We start from the raw sequence: 19,068 nt of genomic DNA, 5'->3' as shown, positions 1-19,068 counted from the left end.
ATAACCTATATTCTCTCATTCCTCAGCATAACCTACCTGAGCACTGGCAAGCTTAAACGCCGGTCTATGTTGCCAGAGAGTCTTTAACCCAAGTCTATTCTCTTTAAGATCTCACTGGTTCACAGGTAGGAGTGAAACAGAAACTGGCAGCTCTATTGGTACTTAATGGCTCTAGTTTTCCCTGGAGCAATGTCTGAATTTCTTAGCTGATATCCTAGGTCCCTGAGAATTTGCTTTGGGTCAATACCCATTGTCAATTCAAATTAACCCCACTAAACTCAGTGGGGCACTTCCCTCTTTCATACAAAACATCTTCCAAATAATTAGAAACATTATGAAGCAAGTCCAGGAGAAATGTTGTGAGCTGCCCAGAGAACAATTTGCTATGGGGCAGCTAATAAATTTGTTTGTTTGTTTAAATATATTATTGATGCACAAGTGGCATGTAGAAGCACAGAGAACTGATTTCGGTATATAGGAATACCTGTTTTGTAGACAGTAAGTAAAAACAAAAAAACAAAACCCAACCACTCCTTCAAAACATTATTTAATTACAACATCTTTCCAAAATAGAAGATATATGTTTTCTCATGAGATATCTTGACATATGGTGTGTGTCCAGGCATGCAACCAAATCTTAGACAAGTCATTCATCACTTATTATTTATACATTAAACATGTTTCTGGACTAATAGAAAATGGTATCCTCAGCAGTGGTTTAATTTAGAACATGCAATTCACACACTGATTAGTATTCCCTCAAACATAGTTTCCATAATCCCAAATGTTCCTTAATTCTTGAATCTTAGATTAAAACTGCTAAGCATAGTAATTTGTGTAAAACAAAAAAATTGGGTAGAAATGTTATTCCCTCCACCAAGATGCTATACATAATTTTAAATGGTGCAAACTCTTTTATCTTTTTAAAAAAATTAATCATGGCCAAAGACCATAATAGAGGAAGACCTTGATATTCATGACGGTTCCATTCCCAACTGCAGCGTGGATATGGAAAGTGCAAGTACAGAGGCATTGAAGTCAATGGGTTCATGGAAGCTAAGTTCCTGATTGGCTGAAAATTGGCACATTTCACAGGGACACAGGGGGAGCTCCTTTCCATGTTTTGCTGCGTCCCCTTTCAGAGCTGCAGCAGCAGGCAGGCAGGCAGGCAGGCAGGCAGGCACTGGGCAGGCTGCTGAAGAGTGGCCATGGGCAAGCAGGGCCTGAGAAGTGATTTTCCACTTATATTGTGCAAATATTGACCATGCAGGGGCTTATTTTTCCATTTTTCTGCTCGGTTCTTGACTTGTTCTTTCTTGTAGGCCTGTTTTCTTTCATTGGTGTTGAATAGTTTCTCGTTCTTGACCATTTGAAGTGAATCTTCTTCACTGTCCTTTATATATTCTTCAAGGCCTCTTTTCTCCTCCTCTACTGTTTGATGGACTTGCAGCATTCCTCTTCCACCTGAGCTGCGAGGGAGGTAGAGCCTATTTACATCACTGCGGGGGTGCAGAGCATGATTGATGGTCATTATTTCCCTGGTCTTACGATCCAGCGTCTCAAGCTCTTCCTGCACAGTATCTGATAACAGGTATAGCCTGTTATGGCTTGTATGGTGTTCCCGCCATTGAGTTTGGACTTGAGGATTTTTCTAACTCTCCTGATGTGTTTACTTCCAATTTTTCTTTTAACTTCAGTGTGTGCGATGTTATCAGCCTGGAGAATGCCCAAGGATTTGTAATGCTCTTTCTCTTCCAGGTTCTTGATGTTGCTTCCATTAGGGAGTTCTATTCCTTCTGTGTTTTTTTTTTCCCTCTGTTCATTATTACTGCAGCACACTTGTCTATTCCAAACTCCCCTGCTATATCTCTACTGAATATGCAGACAGTGTTTAGCAGTGATTCCATTTCTGACTGGGACTTTCCATACAACTTCAGATCGTCCATGTACAGCAGATGGTTGATTTTACTTGATGTTTTAGATGTTTGGTATCTGAGGCCTGTTTTGTTTAGTATTTGTGAAAGTGGAGTCATGGCGATTACAAATAACAGAGGAGATAGTGAGTCCTCTTGGAAAATGCCTCTTCTAATGCTAACCTGTCCAAGTGTCTCGCCGTTGATTGTTAAATGTGTACTCCACATGTTCATTGCTTTTTAAAATAAATATCTGAATGTTTTGGCTGACACCAGTTGTTTCTAAGCATTTTAGTATCAACGTGTGAGGCAATGAATCAAAGGCTTTCTTGTAGTCAATGCATGCAACACTTAGATTTGTTTTTCTTTTCTTGCAATTTTCTAAGATCATTTTGTCAATTAGCAGCTGGTCTTTTGTGCCTCTGGTGTTCGGGCAATTTCCTTTCTGTTCAACTGGAAGCTGCTTATTAGTTAAGTGTTGCATTACTTCATCTGCTATTATTCCATTAAATAATTTGAAGGTGGTTGGCAGGCAGGTTATCGGTCTATCATTACTTGGAACTGCACCTTTTTCTGGTTCTTTCATGATGAGACGAGTTTTCCCAGTTGTTAGCCATTGTTCAATATCACCTCCATGCAAAATGTGATTGAACTGTTTTGATAGTTGTTTATGGAGGCTTGTTAGGTGTTTAAGCCAAAAGCCATGCAGTTCATCATTGCCTGGTACGGTCCAATTGTTAATTTTCTTTGCTCTTTCTCTTATTAATTCTGGTGTTATCATTAGATCTTGCATTTGTTATTTACCTTTTTTGACCTCTTTCACCCAGCCTGCTTTTTTATTATCATCTATTGGATTGTCCCATAATTTCCCCCAGAATTGCACTGTTTCTTCTTTATTATGTGTTTCTACATTTCTTGCAGTTTCTCTTTCTATGCTTTGGTAGAAACGTCTCTGATTCTACTAGAATTGGAGATTCTGCCTATGTTCTGTAAGTCTGGCTTCATATCTGCTAATCTTCTTTGACACTGCTGTTATTTGCTGCTTTATTATTTCCAGGACTTTTCTAATTTTCCTTGCATCTAGGTGGTATTTTTGGATCAGATACTGTTTGGTGTTTTCATTCTTCAGCTTCTTGTCTTTCATATCTTTCAATTTACTCACATCTGATCTAAGCCTGGAGATTTTATTTTCTAATCTAATCTTCCATTTAGGTGGTGTGCTACTTTCTTTTTTTACAGGTCCACTGATCTTATATCCGAGCTCTTGCGTTGTTATTGTTTCTGCACTGTACATTAGTTGGTTTGTTTCTTGCAAATTATTGGTTGTTATTTCTGCAAGTGCAGCATTGACATCTTTTAATGCTTGAGTAAGTTGTTTTTTGGCAAGTGATTTTAGAGCTGGAAGTTGAACCCTGGTAGTTGTTTGGTTCATGTGCTCAGTTATTTTTTGCTTTAGTTCTTGTTTCTTTTCTGTTAAAAGGCATTCAGGTTTTTGAGGTGAAGGCAAAGGGGAGGTTGCCTGGTTTGTTGTTGTTGTTGTTATTTTTTTATTTTCTGTGACTGTATACTTCTGATGTTGAGTTTGTTCTTCCAGTAGCTCTACAGTCTCCAGCCCTGGTTGCTCAGCTGAGGATCCTGAGTCCTGAAACCCATTTTTCAACAAGTGCCCAGGTACTCTAGCACTTGACGTGGCCCTTGTTCACCCAGGCGATGACCGATCCAGTATATAATTCGTTTTTCTTGTTCTCCCCATGGTTAAACGATAAGGTACATTTAGTCTGATTTCTCAGCAGTGGCCTCTCTGGTTTGGGTGACCCTCCAGTATAGCCAGGTATGTAAAATTGTAAACAAAGAAAGGCGAATCTAATTGTAACTTGGACTGACTATAAGAAAGCATTTGAAGCATTGCCACATAACTGGATTTTAAAATGCCTGGATATGACTGGAGTGAATGATAACATTAAAAACTTTGTTAAAAAAGGCAATGAACTAGGGATGTACAAATGATTCAGGTACAAATCGATTTGTACCCGAATTTAGCAGATCCAGGTGATTTGTAGACAAATCAACTCTGTGGCTCATTGGCTAGATTTGGAACCAAATCGAATCACGCCCGATTCGACTGAAATTGATTTGAGATTCAGCTTTCTCCTATTAATTTCCCCAGATTCCCAGCTTTCATTTTTTTAAAAAGCTAAGCTCTAGCCCTTGTAGAAGTGGAGTTATAGAGCAAAATATGTGGTCACTATTTTTTCCAGTGTTTGAATTCTTTGCTGTATAACTTTTCCTCAATGAATGCAGATGAGGATTCCTTACACACCTTCATTTCTTCTTCTTCTTCTTCTTCTTCTTTTTTTTACTCTTTTGGACAGTGGAACTCAGAGTGTTTAATTACATCTAATGTGGCTAAATTCTGTGCTGCTGCCATAAATATACGTCACCGGATGGTTAATAAGGATATTTTACTGTTTTAAATTTTTATTATCACTATGTTTTAAATTTTGTCAATTTTTTAAACTAATTCTAATTTCAGCCTATTTTAATTATATACACTCAATTTATTGTTATATACTGTAGCTGTAATCTTTCTCTTCTGTTTTGGCTTTAAAGAACTTGAACTTGAACATAGGAAGCTGCCATATACTGAGTCAGGCCACTGCTCTATCTAGCTCAGTATTGTCTTCACAGACTGGCAGCAGTTTCTCCAAGGTTGCAGGCAGGAATCTCTCTCAGCCCTGTCTTGGAGATGTCAGGAAGGAAACTTGGAACTTTCTGATGCTCTTCCCAGAGCAGCTCCATCCCCTGAGGGGAATATCTTACAGTGCTCAAACTTCTAGTCTCCCATTCATCTGTAAGCAGGATGGACCCTGCTTAGCTAGGCGGACAAGTCATGCTTGCTACCACAAGACCAGCTCTCCTCCCATGACAGTGCCAACTGTCAACTGCCATTTGCCAACTACACCCCCTCCCACCTGCAAGGCAGTGGGTTACTACTCAGTTTATGTTCTAGGATTATTTTCAAGGCTTTAGGCTCTTTGGTGTCTAATAACCTTTCCTCATAACGACTCTCTATGAAGATTCATTACACACCAAAAAGTCTAAACACCTCAAAAATTCCTAAAATATAAACTGAATATTTAGTGGCTTGTGGGTTGCGGGGTAGTTGGAACATGGGATGCCACTAATTCCACACCCACACCTGCAAAGCAGTGGGGTCAAAGTGATTAAAAGAAATGAAGGTGTGTAATGAAGACACAAAATAATCGAAACACTTCAAAAATACCTAAAAAATAAATTGAGTACCCCTGTGTCTGTGTGTGTGTGTGTTTAGTTGAGACATGACAGTTGACACTTGGCACTGTCCAGTAATAGTAAAAATGAACAGAAGAAATGAAGGCATATAAGGAATCCTCATAGGGATTCATTATGAGGAAAAGTTATTAGACACCAAAGAATCCAAACATTTCAATATTCCTAAAAATTAAAATGAGTACCCCACTGCCTTGCAGGTGGGGGGTGGGGGAATGTAGAAGGCACATGGCAGTTGACACTGTCCAGTGACAGTCAAAATGAACAGTGTGCAATGAAGAAATGAAGGTGTGCAATGAATCCTCATAGGGATTCATTATGAGGAAAAGTTATTATACACCAAAGAATCTGAACACTTGAAAAATAATGACCACACATTTTGCTCCATAACACCACTTCTACAAGAGCCAGAGCTTAGCTTTTTTAAAAATGAAAAATGAAAGCTGGAGAACTGTGTTAGGGTTAGGATATGGCGATGTCGAATATCCATTATTTCCAATAGCGAAAATGTTCAAAATCAGCAAAAACTAAAATAATTGATTAAATATCAACCAAGTGTCTCACTGCCTTGAAATTTGGTTGGTAGGTGGCACCCATGGGGGATACCTACCACCCAAATTTGGTGCCCCTAGGACCTTGTTAAGTGGTCAGAATTGATCTGAATACAAATCAAATAAAAACAAATACAAATTGAATCTGGGGTGATTTGGAGAGGCAGATCTGGACACAAAACAAATCAGAGGTGAATTGTTTGGGACACAAATTGAATCAAAAATGTCTATTTGTGCACATTCCTACAATGAACACATGGAAGACTCATTTGTTAGTAAACAGAGAAGTGGAAGAAGTTAACATCCGGAGAGGACAAGGACAGTCATTGTCGCCTTTACTTTTTATAATCTCCCTAATTCCGTTATCCATTATCTTGAACAAAACAAACCATGGGTACCAAACTTCAAAAACATCAGTTAAGGTTTCCCACCTTCTTTCTATGGATGATCTAAAACTTTACGGAAAGTCATCATCCAAAATCGAGTCATTACTCAATATGGTTAGAATTAATAGCAGTGATACCACAATGAAGTTTGGACTGGACAAATGTGCTATATTGGCAATAAATCAAAGGAAAATGACAACTAGTGAAGGAATTGAGATGCCAAACGGAAACAACAGAAAGAGACTGTCACTTGAGATATAAGTATTTGGGCATTCTCCAAAGTGACAAGATCAAGCATGCTGAAGTGAAGACCAACGTTAGTAAGGAATATATCAGGTGAGTAAGAAAGACACTGAAGTCCAAACTTAATGGTGGTAACACTATCAAAGCAATCAACACATGGGCAATTCCTGTAATCCGATATACAACAGGCATTGTTGATTGGACACAAGCAGAATTGGATGCCCTGGATCGTAAAACCAGGAAAATAATGACCATCAATCATGCCCTGCACCGAAGAAGTGATGTTGATAGGCTGTACCTGCCAAGAAATGAAGCTGGACATGGAATGTTGCAAGTTAGAGAGTCTGCTGAAGAAGAAAAATGAGCATTGGCAGAATACATCATTGAAAGCCAAGAAGTGCAACAGGAAGTGAGTAAGACAGGACTGTTGAAAATAAAGGAATCAAAGGATGAATAGAAAAAACAGCAGATGAGAAATCTATGAGAAAAATGGCACAACAAACCATTGCACGGTCAGTTCTTTAATGACATACAATCGAAAGTCAAAAATAGCACAACATGGCAGTGGTTAAAGAAGGGGACACTGAAGAAAGAAACAGAAGGTCTCATTTTTGCAGTTCAGGAACAATCACTATGAACAAATGTTATAAAAGCAAAAATTGATAAGACCCAGAAAGACAGTAAGTGTCATTTATGCAAGGAAGCGGATGAGACGATTGAGCACCTTGTATGTTGTTGTAAGAAAATCACACAGAGTGATTACAAGGCAAGACACAATAAGTTGCTGCAATGATCTACTGGAACTTTTGCAAGAATTACAAATTGCCAGCAAGCATGAATTGGTGGACTCATCCAATTGAGAAGGTTACAGAAAATGAGGAGGCAAAAATCCTTTGGGATTTTAGAATACAAACTGATAGGCACTTAGCGCACAATACACCGGATCTGACAGTCAACAAGAAGAATCGAGTTTTGATACTTGATATTCCAATCCCAATTCATTGATGAGTCAACGAAAAACAATTGGAGAAAATAACTAAATACAAAGACCTTCAGATTGAAACTGAGTGGCTCTGGAAAAAGAAAACGATAGTGGTGCCAATAGTTGTGGTGCCCTTGGTGCAGTACCAAAAGAACTTGAACACCATCTTGATACCTTGGGCATCAATAAAATTACAACACATCAGCTAAAGAAGGCAACACCACTTGGGACAGCACGACTACTTGGAAAGGGCCCGATAATTAAAGTACCAAATCCAGTCAATAACGTCTAGTAGACTGTGTGTAAAGAGCATAATAATAATAATCCTTTTGGCCACATTTCTCTTTAAAGCTGCTATTTTCTGCATACACAGAGTTCCAGTTGCTCCAACTTTCTCAAAGCTGATCAAGAACAGCACCCACATTTTGGGGGGAAATCGGATATATCTCCACAACGCATGTTTGCTCCTCATTTCTATAAAAACGTTATTTGACTTAATTGGGCAAGACTCTCTAAGTGATCTGAAGTAAACCAGAAATCTCTGGCCAATTTTGCAACAGGCGATCAACACAGGATACAGAGAGCCATCTAGTACTGACATGATGCAAAATCTCTCTCCACTCTATGTCAACACAAGCAAAGAAAATGTGGACATTCTCACCAAGACGCAGATGTTGAAAAGTGATTGTAAACTTTCAACACAACAGATTTTATAACAGACAGCTGAATGTGTGTGTGTTTGCATGTGTTGCATGAGATATATGTGCTGGACACATATATCTTTCAGGATGTGGTTTTTGATGAATAGGTTTCTGATGAATAAACTTGTGTATTACTGTTCTTGGGGAGAAAGGGCTCTAAAGGAGTGAGGGTTAGGGTTATGGAGGTACACATGCACAACCAAAACGGAGCTGGGCTTCCTTAGTCCAGTTTTGGTTGCACGTGTGAATAGCTTCAGAGTCTTTGTGGATGCTGAGGTTTATTAAAACATTCTTTGAAAAACTAAGGAATTTTAGAAGTCAGGCTTGTAAAATTTCTCTCATTAGGAGATAGTACTAAGACATATTTATGAGCTAGAATAGTCTGTGGGAACTATGGTGGAATGATGTGCAAACCAGGTATCGTAATCAAAGGTCCATATGAGCCTGAAGTATCAGCTCATAGAAGATACTCCCTTGCCACTGTCTTTCTCCATTATTTGTCTCCTTCCAATCAGCATCTATTGAGCTGGATGATTGGATAATTCAATCATTTCCAATGAATTACCTGTCCATGAAGGTCTCTGCATGTAATTGGTTGTGATCCAGGAGGCACACTCAGATTTGTGGCTCATGCTAACATGGGAGCAAGGCTCACTGTTAGGTCGGTACTCTTACATATTCTAAAATGAAACCTTTTGAAATAAGATTAAAGTGTGCCTCTAATGATAAAACTCCCAAAAATCTGACTTAAAACCAAAACAGACATGATGTGTGATGTCATATACTCCCCCACTGACAAAAGTAATCACAGCTTATGGTAGATTTAGAAACAGTGAAAGAAGAAATGGTCACTCATTCCTCCAGTACCACCTCCTTGGTCAAATTAGAAGCCCCATGAAGCTATTTTGAAACAAAAGAAAAGAAAAGAAAAGAAAAGAAAAGAAAAGAAAAGAAAAGAAAAGAAAAGAAAAATTCACCAGAGTAGATCGATGATCACAGACCTCCTGAGCCATGTCTAGTTGAATGCTCAGGTAGTCAGAAATCTAGCAAGAAATCTAATTTAGTCTGAATGCTACTCAATATTTATATTATAAATAGTCAGCATAAATCCATGTAAGCATGTAAATGTTGCTATTTCTTTTCTTTTAAAAAAACACACCACACATTTGATTTCCTAGTGACTGGCTAAAAGAGGAGGACTTATATTTTCTCCAAAACTACAGCACGCCTCACAAATTACAGTTATGTCACTCCAGTCCCTTCTGATGAGAGGTACAACAAATTGATTTGCTCTGGCAGTAAATAGTGAAATGGTCTCTTCAGTGCCTAGTAATTACTGATAATAAAAGGAAGCAGATGAAAAAATATCAAAATAAGGAATTCAAAATAATCTTAGCAACCCACAGAGTATACTTCTCTAGGACTGAGGTGGATAAATAAGTAGAATGCTGCTTCTGGCACCCAGCTTACCTTCACATAACCTAACTCATCGGTCTTGCCTGACATTGGACCAAGAATAAGTTTAAAGTGTAATAAACTCCTTCCAGCAAACCTCTGATTCCCTGGTTCACTAGCCCCAAGCCTAATCTATCAATGCATTTATTGCACAATAAAAGGTAGGAAACACATTACAGATCTGTTACATGTCCTGGCAGGCGGTATATGACAAGAACTGAATCCATCACCAAGGCCAGTGCTTGATGGTCTTTTACTGTGCTTTCAAGCATCATGTGCCAAGCTTGCCTTGCTACAGCATAGAAGTGCAGCTATTAGGTTCTTCAAAGTATGAAAAGTAAACTAAAGATTTCTGACCTCAAGGGGTATAGTCTGTAATAGTGTGCCTCAGTACTTGTATCATTAAAATCATTCATAAAGACAGTGCTGTTGTCTCACAACACATTGTCTTGGGGCAAGTAGATGATGCATGATTTTACAAGTCATATTTTTGAATGTGTCCTTTCATCTCTGTTCTGCTTCACCTGTCTTAAGATAGTAGATTCAATTTTATTCCTGGCAACTTCTCAAAAACAAAGAAAGCAGTATACATATCCACCAAACGTTTAACACAGTACAAACATCACCTGTGATGATGACTGCATTTGAAGTACATTAAAAATCTACTGTACATTAAAAAATCTACTGTGGCTCTTATTTTCTGTACTTGCACAACATAATTATATGTTTTTTCTCCTCAAACATACTGTGTGCTTGTGGAAACATGGTTGCACCTTTTTATAATAACTCTGAAATACTAAATGATTAAAGAAAAAACTGTGGTTGACATACGGCACAGAGAACTGTGGATCGAAGAGAGAGGTCTGCAATGCAGAGAGGCACTCTAAAATACAGCTGCACTGCTCCATGCCTACTAAGCACTGCATAATTACAGTCTCAACGCTACTGGGGGGTTCGATGGTTCGGGAGTTCATGAGCTCTATGGCTACCATGGGCTTGTCTCAGATCATTTCAGGTCCGACTCATGTGGGTGGACATACCTTATTTTTCGGGGCAACGGCAGGCAGATCTGGTCATGGAAAATATTGTCATCTCTCCCCTGCCATGGTCCGATCATTTTCTGATTAATATGCAGATTGCAGCGGCCTCCTGTCTCTACTGGGACAGCACTACAACACAGATGGTTCGCCCTAGGTGCCTCATGGATCCTGTCAGATTCCAGGAGGCTCTTGGGGACATGCCTTGCAATTGGTAGGCATTTCTCCATCACAGCTCGTGGAATCTTGGAACATCGAGGCCACGAGGGTGTTAGATGAAACTGCTCCCAAGCGTCCTCTTACGGTTCGTGGATCCTGGCTCCCTTGGTTCTCTGAGGAGCTTAGGAGATGAAACAGACCAAAAGATGCTTGGAATGCTGTTGGAGGAAAACTGGTGCCGAAGGTGATCGAATGCGACTACTTGCCTATATTCAGGAATATTCTAGGATGATAAGAGTGGCGAAATCCCACTATTTCTCCGCTCTTATCGCATCAGCTGACTCTCATCCAGCAGCCTTATTTTGGATTACCCGCCCCTTTCTTAGGTGAAAAAGCCTGGCGAAAAAGAAAAGTTGCACTGGTTGCCTATTCGCTACCGAGTTCAATTTAAGGTCCTGGTTTTGACCTTCAAAGCTTTGAGGGGTTTGGCGCCTGTTTACCTATAGACCCACCTCTCCCATCCAGTTTCATCCCATCCGGTCAGATCTGCTAAGATGCCCCTTTTGTCGGTCCCCGATTTCCGAGAGGTTCGGGGAGCTAGTACCCATGAAAGGGCCTTCTGCATTGCTGCCCCACTTCTCTGGAATTCTCTTCCCCTGCAGATTCGTTTAGCTTCTTCCTTGTCGATTTTTAAATATTTATTGAAGACTTTTCTTTTTCGCCAGGCTTTTACCCTGTAGTTTATCTATTTTCCCCCCTCTGTTAGCTACTTTAGTTTTATTTAGAATGTAATTTTAATGCTGTCTTGTTTTGCATGTTTTTGTACACTGCCCAGAGTCTTCGGAGTGGGCAGTATAGCAAATGTTTCAAATAAATAAATAAATAAATAAATATTCCCATAATTCCCAATATGAATGTGTGTTTTTAAATTTTCATTGTTTTATTATGTGTTTTTTTTATTTTAATGTAAACTGCACTGAGCCACATTAGGAAGGGCAGTATATAAATCAAATCTAATAATCATAATCATAATCATAATCATCAGAGGAATGCTGCAAGTCCATCAAACAGCAGAGAAAAGAGGCCTTGAAGAATATATAAGGTACAGTGAAGAAAATGCACTTCAAATGGTCAAGAATGAGAAACTATTCAACACCAATGAAAGAAAGCAGGCCTACAAGAAAGAACAAGTCAAGAACAGAGCAGAAAAATGGAGAAATAAGCCCCTGCATGATCAATATTTGCACAATATAAGTGGAAAATCAGACATCACAAAGACATGGCAATGGCTTAAGAATGGCAACTTGAAGAAAGAAACAGAGGGTTTAATACTGGCTGCACAAGAACAAGCACGAAGAACAAATGCAATAAGAGCAAAAGTCAAAAAATCCACAACAAACAGCAAGTGCCGCCTTTGTAAAGAAGAAGATGAAACAGTGGACCACCTAATCAGCTGTTGTAAAAAGATAGCACAGACTGACTACAAACAAAGGCATGACAAAGTAGCAAGGATGATACACTGGAACATCTGCAAAAATACAAGCTACCTGTTGCCAAGAATTGGTGGGACCATAAAATTGAAAAAGTTGAAGAAAATGAAGATGTAAAAATATTATGGGACTTCCGACTACAAACAGACAAACATCTGCCACACAATACACCAGATATAACTGTAGTCGAGAAGAAAGAAAAACAAGCCAAAATAATCGACATAGCAATGCCAGGGGATAGCAGAATAGAAGAAAAAGAAATAGAAAAAATCACCAAATGCAAAGATCTACAAATTGAAATTGAAAGACCGTGGCAGAAAAAGACCAAAATAATCCCAGTGGTAATTGGCGCCCTGGGTGCAGTCCCAAAAGACCTTGAAGAGCACCTCAACACCATAGGGGCCACAGAAATCACCATCAGCCAATTACAAAAAGCAGCTTTACTGGGAACAGCCTATATTCTGCGACGATATCTATAACCATTGACAATAAAATTCAGCCATCCCAGGTCCTTGGGAAGGACTCAATGTCTGGATAAAACAAACCAGTCAATAACACCTGTCTGACCATGTAAACAAGAAATAATAATAATAATACTTTGCTTTAGCATACTGATTTTTATGGCTGCAGGCATACTAGGCTGACACCACTGTAGCATCATGCAACTTGGGGTAGTCAAATTACTGCTCAGAGGGACAGACATGGCATAGGTTCTCCAGCCACTACAGGACTGCTTATTTCTCCAGCACCTAATACAGATAAGTCTGAGTATGCATGCTGACAAAAAGAAAAAAACCTTGCTGAAAAATGCTGGAAGCACTTGTAACAGATTACAGATACATGCTACAACATTGTTGTTAATATGTCTAACCTTTATCCAGCGATGGTTAGCCTCCTTGAGTCTAGTGTCAAGCTTATGTTTTACTTCAGGGCTCAGTGATGCACTACCAAGTGCTTTTCCTCCAGCTTCATTTAATCGTTTCAGTATTCCCTTGTGTGGAGGCAGTTCTTCCACTCTTAACTGGAACAGACAAATGCAACAGTTAAAATGAACTGTAGTAGAATTTTCAACTCCCTTATCTTCACCTCTATTGATTAGTTTATCAGCAGAAGTAACTAGACTCAAGAGCTCAATTCAGCACAAAATATCCACAGCTTTTGTTTTAGGTTGCAATGCCTCAGGAAAAGAGCGAGAAATGCCAGTCCTGCCTCTCCATTAGGAATACTCTTCCTAGACACACTAGACACTCAACAGAATTTCAAACACTTAGAGGGCAAGAAATTAAGAACCTATTCGGAGGGGGGAAGTGATCTAACAATGTCTAAAATTCTCCAGAACTTAGCTATATGGTGCTTCACAGGTCTAAAACAAGAATATGGCCAATGGCAAAAATTTCCTTCGATGAGGCCATACATATTATAGTTTTTTGCATAGCTGCAATGACAGATTATCTAGAAAAACAGTGTCATGTACAATTGTCTCATTGAGTTCAACTTAAGTACACTTATTGCACACTGTTTTTATTTCCTTTATTTACATATCAAAAGCCCCTGCTTCCTAAAATCAACAGGTTGTATAGGTTTCCACTAGTAAGGTTGTGGCTAAGGGTATGAGCAGTGACACGGGAAAATTCTTGGTTCAAATCTCACTTGAGGGAAGCCACTATTCCAGTAATTTTCACTATTTTTCAGGCAAGTTCCACTTTGGCAAAAAGACCTTCAATAGGAGAGGCATCTCCCACTATGCTGACCTCCACACAGTATTGCACTTTTCTCAGTCCAGGAAAGGCCCTTTAAGAGAGACAGAGAGCCCTCTCTTAAGAGCTATAGGAGGAAAGCAGTGGGAAGGACTGCACTTCCCAGGACCATGTGCACACCTTCCAAGATAGTGCAGTGGGGCTCAAGAGGTCTCTGTTTCCAAGATGTGCCCCCGGTGCTGGGTAGAATAGTGATAATGGTGGCTTTTGCAACCTGGGTAGCATGGTGAGAATGGTAATAGGGGGACTGTGCAGAGCATTCAGCTTTGGCCAAAGCTTCACATCAGCCCAATAAGCAATAGTCAGGGGGCCACACTTAGGGTTCATGGGGCCGCCACTGACTCCTGGGCCTTACAACCCCTGCAAACTGGGCAAAGAGGCACCTTTTAAACATGGTGATTCTCTTTATTTAGCAGGGGGAGAGTAACTGGCCCTTTCCACCCCCAGCACAGTACCTCCAGTGAATGTTGCTGGTGTCTATCTTATGTTTCTTCTTAGGTTGTGAGTCGTTTGGGACAGGGAGCCATCTTATTTATTATTTCTATATGTAAACTGTTTTGGAAACTTTTGATTAAAAGCAGTATATAAGTATTTGTTGTTGTTACAATACACTACACTATTCCCTCAGTCCTCTATCAGCAACATATAGTAGCAATACTGGCCTACCGAAGTGTTTATAGTAAGGATTACTGAGATAATATATGCAAGCTTTCAACATTCAAAAAACACAAAATGCTTTCATTGTCATCATTGCCACTACCTTTACACATTCACAACTTAGTATCCTTCATATTACACACATGTATTGAGTGCATGCTCTTTTTAACCTGAAGAAATTTTAAAAGAGAAAAAAAAGTTGGCTGACAGTCTAACAGTGTGTGTGCACTTCAGTGTGTGTGCACTGCAGGGGCATGACACAAGCCCTTACACAACTCTTCCTTTCCACCTTCACACACAAGGGTGCACCAGAACCTAAGTCAGAACCACTGAAAATCACTGAGGGTCAGCATTTCTGAGCATGAGCACAAAGGAAGTGAGAGCTGTGTGATGGCTCCTGTCACACCTCTGCAGTCTCTTGAAGTGTGTGCACTTTGTTGGGATGTCAGCTATTATTTTTAAGGTATGGAATTTATACATATATCTCTTTTTCTATCCCAGACACGCACAACCCAACCTAGGGAAGGCGGTCCAGGCACAGAAAGAGGCATCTGCACACATGCCACTTATTTAGATCAGAAACATTGGGCATCAATTGCATATGTACTCAAATGTCCATCTACACTGCACTCTTTCCATGGACTGCACAGTTGAATCCTTGTTCTGGCATAACTAAACCTAGATTGGAGTGTGACAGCTTAAGCTGGAAAGAAGGATATCCAAATTTGGAAAGTTCAAGTTTCAACAAGAAATCTGCCATTTTATGGACCCTGAACTTGTGTGACTTATTTAGGTCTACTACATAATGTTCAGAACATGCTTATCAAATTGTGCTATGATGAGACAGTGGGCAGAAAGCACAGAGCAGTTTACCTATTCTCATTTCCTTTTTGTTGCTTCATCTCAGTAGATTTTGCCAATTTTCCGTTCTGGAAGCAGTTAGAACAAGGACATATCATGGATATCTTTTTGTTCCACTTTCTCACACTACAGATCCAAGACATGGCAGAGAAAGGCTGTTCTTGAGTACATCATGCTATTGAACAGGCAAATGCTGAAGAGCTTTTAGCCCTTCTTCAATCCACTCAAATCAGTGCTCAATAATTTCTGGAGTGTTTTACAGCATTAAGGGTTGGCAAGAATTTGCTGTTTTATAGCTATGATCAAGCAAACGATTTTGTCCCTTGGTGAAAAACTGCTTTTAGGATAAAATTAGAAAGCAGAAGATTCCGTTCTAGATTAACAGCCCTGGAAAGTTTAATACCTTGCACTTTAAGAATAATTCTGAAGTCAGAGAGATTATAAATTTGGGAGAATTCTAGAAAAATCACACAAATTAGGGCCTGTCCACATTATGGCATGAGTTATTGTATGAGTTTTTGGCATTAACAGAATTCATGACAAAACCATTGTGCTCCCTAGCAAGTCCATTAAGAGTGCCAAAAGTCACATATAGGGTGGACTGCTTCAGGACAGGAATTTGATGAGCCACTGGAACCATTTTAACTCTAGGGAGAATATATTCAAGATCAAATAATATGATTAGTTATCACGCATTAGCCTTACTGAGATGGTAATGCTCAGGAAGGTATTAGTTAGTAGGGATGTGTGAAACGATTTGGGTACAAAATTATTTGTACCGGAATCGGGCCGATTAGGATGATTTGTAGACAAAACAAATCACCCCCTGTCCTCAAATGCCCAGATTCGGGTACAAAACAAATCATCCCAGATTCGGACCCCCAAATTTGGAGATTTGGACCTCCATTTTGTGGTCAAAGTGGGTTGGATGGTAGTGCCCAATGGATGGAAGCTACCACCAAAATTTCAAAGAAATTGGGCAAAGGGTGATTTTTAAAGCATTTTTGAAGTTGACACATCTTTAAGCTTTTCCCCATAGGGAATAATGGGGATTTCAGTAGCCTTATAGCTCCACATGGGGGGCACCAGGGTGGCCCAGAGTGGGTTGTGGTGAGCGGTAGTGCCCAATGGGTTCAAGGAAGCTACCACCCAGATTTGAAAGAAATTGGCAATGGGGTGATTGTAAAATTATTTTTAAATGATTTTTGAAGTTTACGTGTCTTTAAGCATTTCCCCATATGTAATAATGGGGATTTCAGCAGCCTTAGTTATAATTCCCCAGAGGGTGGCACCAGGGTGGCCCAGAGCGGGTTGTGGTGGGTGGTAGTGCCCAATGCGTGCAAGGAAGCTCCCACCCAGATTTCAAAGAAATTGTGCAAAGGGGTGATTTTAAAAGAATTTTTATTGTTGGCATGTCTTTGGGGCAGTTATGGGTCAGAAAGAGGGTTTCAGGGGCAGAATAGTGGGTCAGGTGGTAGTGCCCTAATGGATGCCTGCTACCACCCAGATTTCAAAGAAATTGGTGAAACGGGTGATTTTTAAATAATATCTGAAGTATGCAAGTCTTTAACCTTTCCCCCCATAGGGAATAATGGGGATTTTAGCAGCCCCAAAACTCCACTTGGGGGGCACCAGGGTGGCCCAGAATGAGTGGTGGTGTAGTGCACATAGGGTGCCAACCATCCCCATGCCAACAACAAAACCCAGTGCCCCATGGGCTTGAGGGTTTCCTCAAGCCCATGGGGCACTGGGTTTTGTTGTTTCTGAGGGTAGATTCTAAGGGTAGATTCTAAGGGTAGATTCTCTGGTAGGAAATGAGAGTGGATTCAATGACAAACATGGTTGTCATGGGGTGGTTGGCACACTATGTGCGCTACACCACCATTCACTCTGGGCCACCCAGAGTCCATTCACTGCAAATCTGTCAATGGATACCAGCAGTGCAAATTTGGGATCTAGTTCACTTTAAACTTTCAGTACAACCAGAGCTATTTTTCAAAAGTTTGATGTTAAACAGCAAAATGTACTTATTTCTCTGTTGTGACATCACATAACTGTTGAGATCTCAAAAATACCAAATGTCCATTCCCATGATGCATCAGTATAGGTTAGTTGCAAACAAAACTAATTTCAAGCACTGAAAAAATCAAAATGTTTACCATTTTAAAACTTACAGGTACTGGGAGACATACAAAGGAAATATGCAAAATGAGAACAGAATAGGGTTTCCCCCCTCCAAATTAAAGTGAAAATAGCATGGTACCTTCACTTTTTGAAGAGTATCTTTTAACTGGTACTCATTTCCTGGTTCAAGAGGAATGCCAGTGACAGTACTTGCTTCGTCCAACCATAAAATAAATTTGTTTAGGTCGTATTGCAATTCTGTCAGAAGATTCTGTTCTTCTTCAAGCCTGCAGTGATAAAACAAATAATATTATTAAAAGGATGTCCCCAAAGTTTCTTATCTATTGTTCAGAAGTCATATTGCTTATCCCATTAGTATAATAGGTCAATTCTTAATGAATTAAGATACGAATCAAAGCACTGACCCACTTTATCCACAGCCTTATGAGGGCAGAGCAAAAGCTCCGCCTTTGCAGGAAGCTGGTATATGATCTGCACTACAGGTTTGTTTCACAGCACAGCATGAATCACCTCCCTGCAAAATCAAATTTTGCTCCCTCTGAAAAAGCCCTGCTCACTCCCAGGAATATGTCCCCGAGGTTGTGCAGTCCTCAAGCATACATTCTTGACAAAAAACAGAATTTCTTCCTTCCTTTGGCAGGGAAGGAAGAAATTTAGAACCAACAACAGAAAATAGCTTTTCACACACAGCACATAATTAATCTATGGAATCCTCTGCCATGGAATGTGATGATAGCCACTGGATTGCTTTAAAAGAGCTTAGAAAAATTCATGGAGCCAGTCTATTGATGGCTACTAATCATGATGGCTATAGGCTACCTCCATGTTCAGAGGCAGATGACTCCAAATACCAGTTATCAGAGGAGCAGCACCAGGAGAAAAAGCATGTTTTCATCTCCTGGTGGTTTGATTTCCCCAGGCATCTAGTGGGCCACTGTGTCAAATATGGCAGTGGACTAGATGGGCCTCAGGTCTGATCCAATAAGGCTGTTCTTATGAGGAGATAGAAGTGGAAGTTGCATCTCCCTTCCCCTTCCCACATACTACACTGTGCTGATGAGCCTACTCTGAAGTATGGCAAGTACCACCCTTTGTGACTATGCTTTGCTCAAAGTGGGGAAAATTAGCTTCAAATGGTTGCAGCTATATTAACATTAAAGTAACTGGGAAAGTCAATCATGGTGTGGACATGTTGGAAAGGAAAAAGGAAGTAGACACTTTGAAAACAAAGAGTTGCTTTATTGAGCGGTAATAGTGGTAGAAAAGGTGATAAAGGCATGATTGAGGGAGAGATTATTATATAGTGAACTCACTAACAATGATCTTCCTGTAATGGGGTTTGTCAGACTCATTGGAGATGGCTTAGAGATGGAGATGGATGGAGATGCGCTTGTCAGCGCACGTGCTGACAAGTTTCTGATG

At 39.9% G+C, this 19,068-nt stretch overlaps 1 protein-coding gene across 19 annotated transcripts in view; it reads right to left on the bottom strand.

The window, feature by feature from the left end:
- DMD (dystrophin) overlaps positions 1-19,068 on the bottom strand; it is a 1,901,967-nt gene that overhangs the window by 655,985 nt on the left and 1,226,914 nt on the right. For all 19 annotated transcript variants that reach the window (XR_008319265.1, XM_053308495.1, XM_053308494.1 and 16 more), the window contains 2 exons: positions 17,765-17,912; positions 13,098-13,247 (listed from right to left, as the gene is read on the bottom strand). Coding sequence is in view for 17 of the 19 variants with exons in the window: in XM_053308495.1 (XP_053164470.1) it covers positions 13,098-13,247; positions 17,765-17,912 (298 nt within the window). In the remaining 2 variants the exon portion in view is untranslated. The remainder of the gene's footprint in view (positions 1-13,097; positions 13,248-17,764; positions 17,913-19,068) is intronic.

This window comes from Hemicordylus capensis, chromosome 3 (assembly GCF_027244095.1).
Source record: "Hemicordylus capensis ecotype Gifberg chromosome 3, rHemCap1.1.pri, whole genome shotgun sequence".
Lineage (NCBI taxonomy): Eukaryota > Metazoa > Chordata > Lepidosauria > Squamata > Cordylidae > Hemicordylus > Hemicordylus capensis.
Note: the sequence above shows the minus strand (reverse complement) of the source record. Positions and strands in the feature narration are given on the sequence as shown.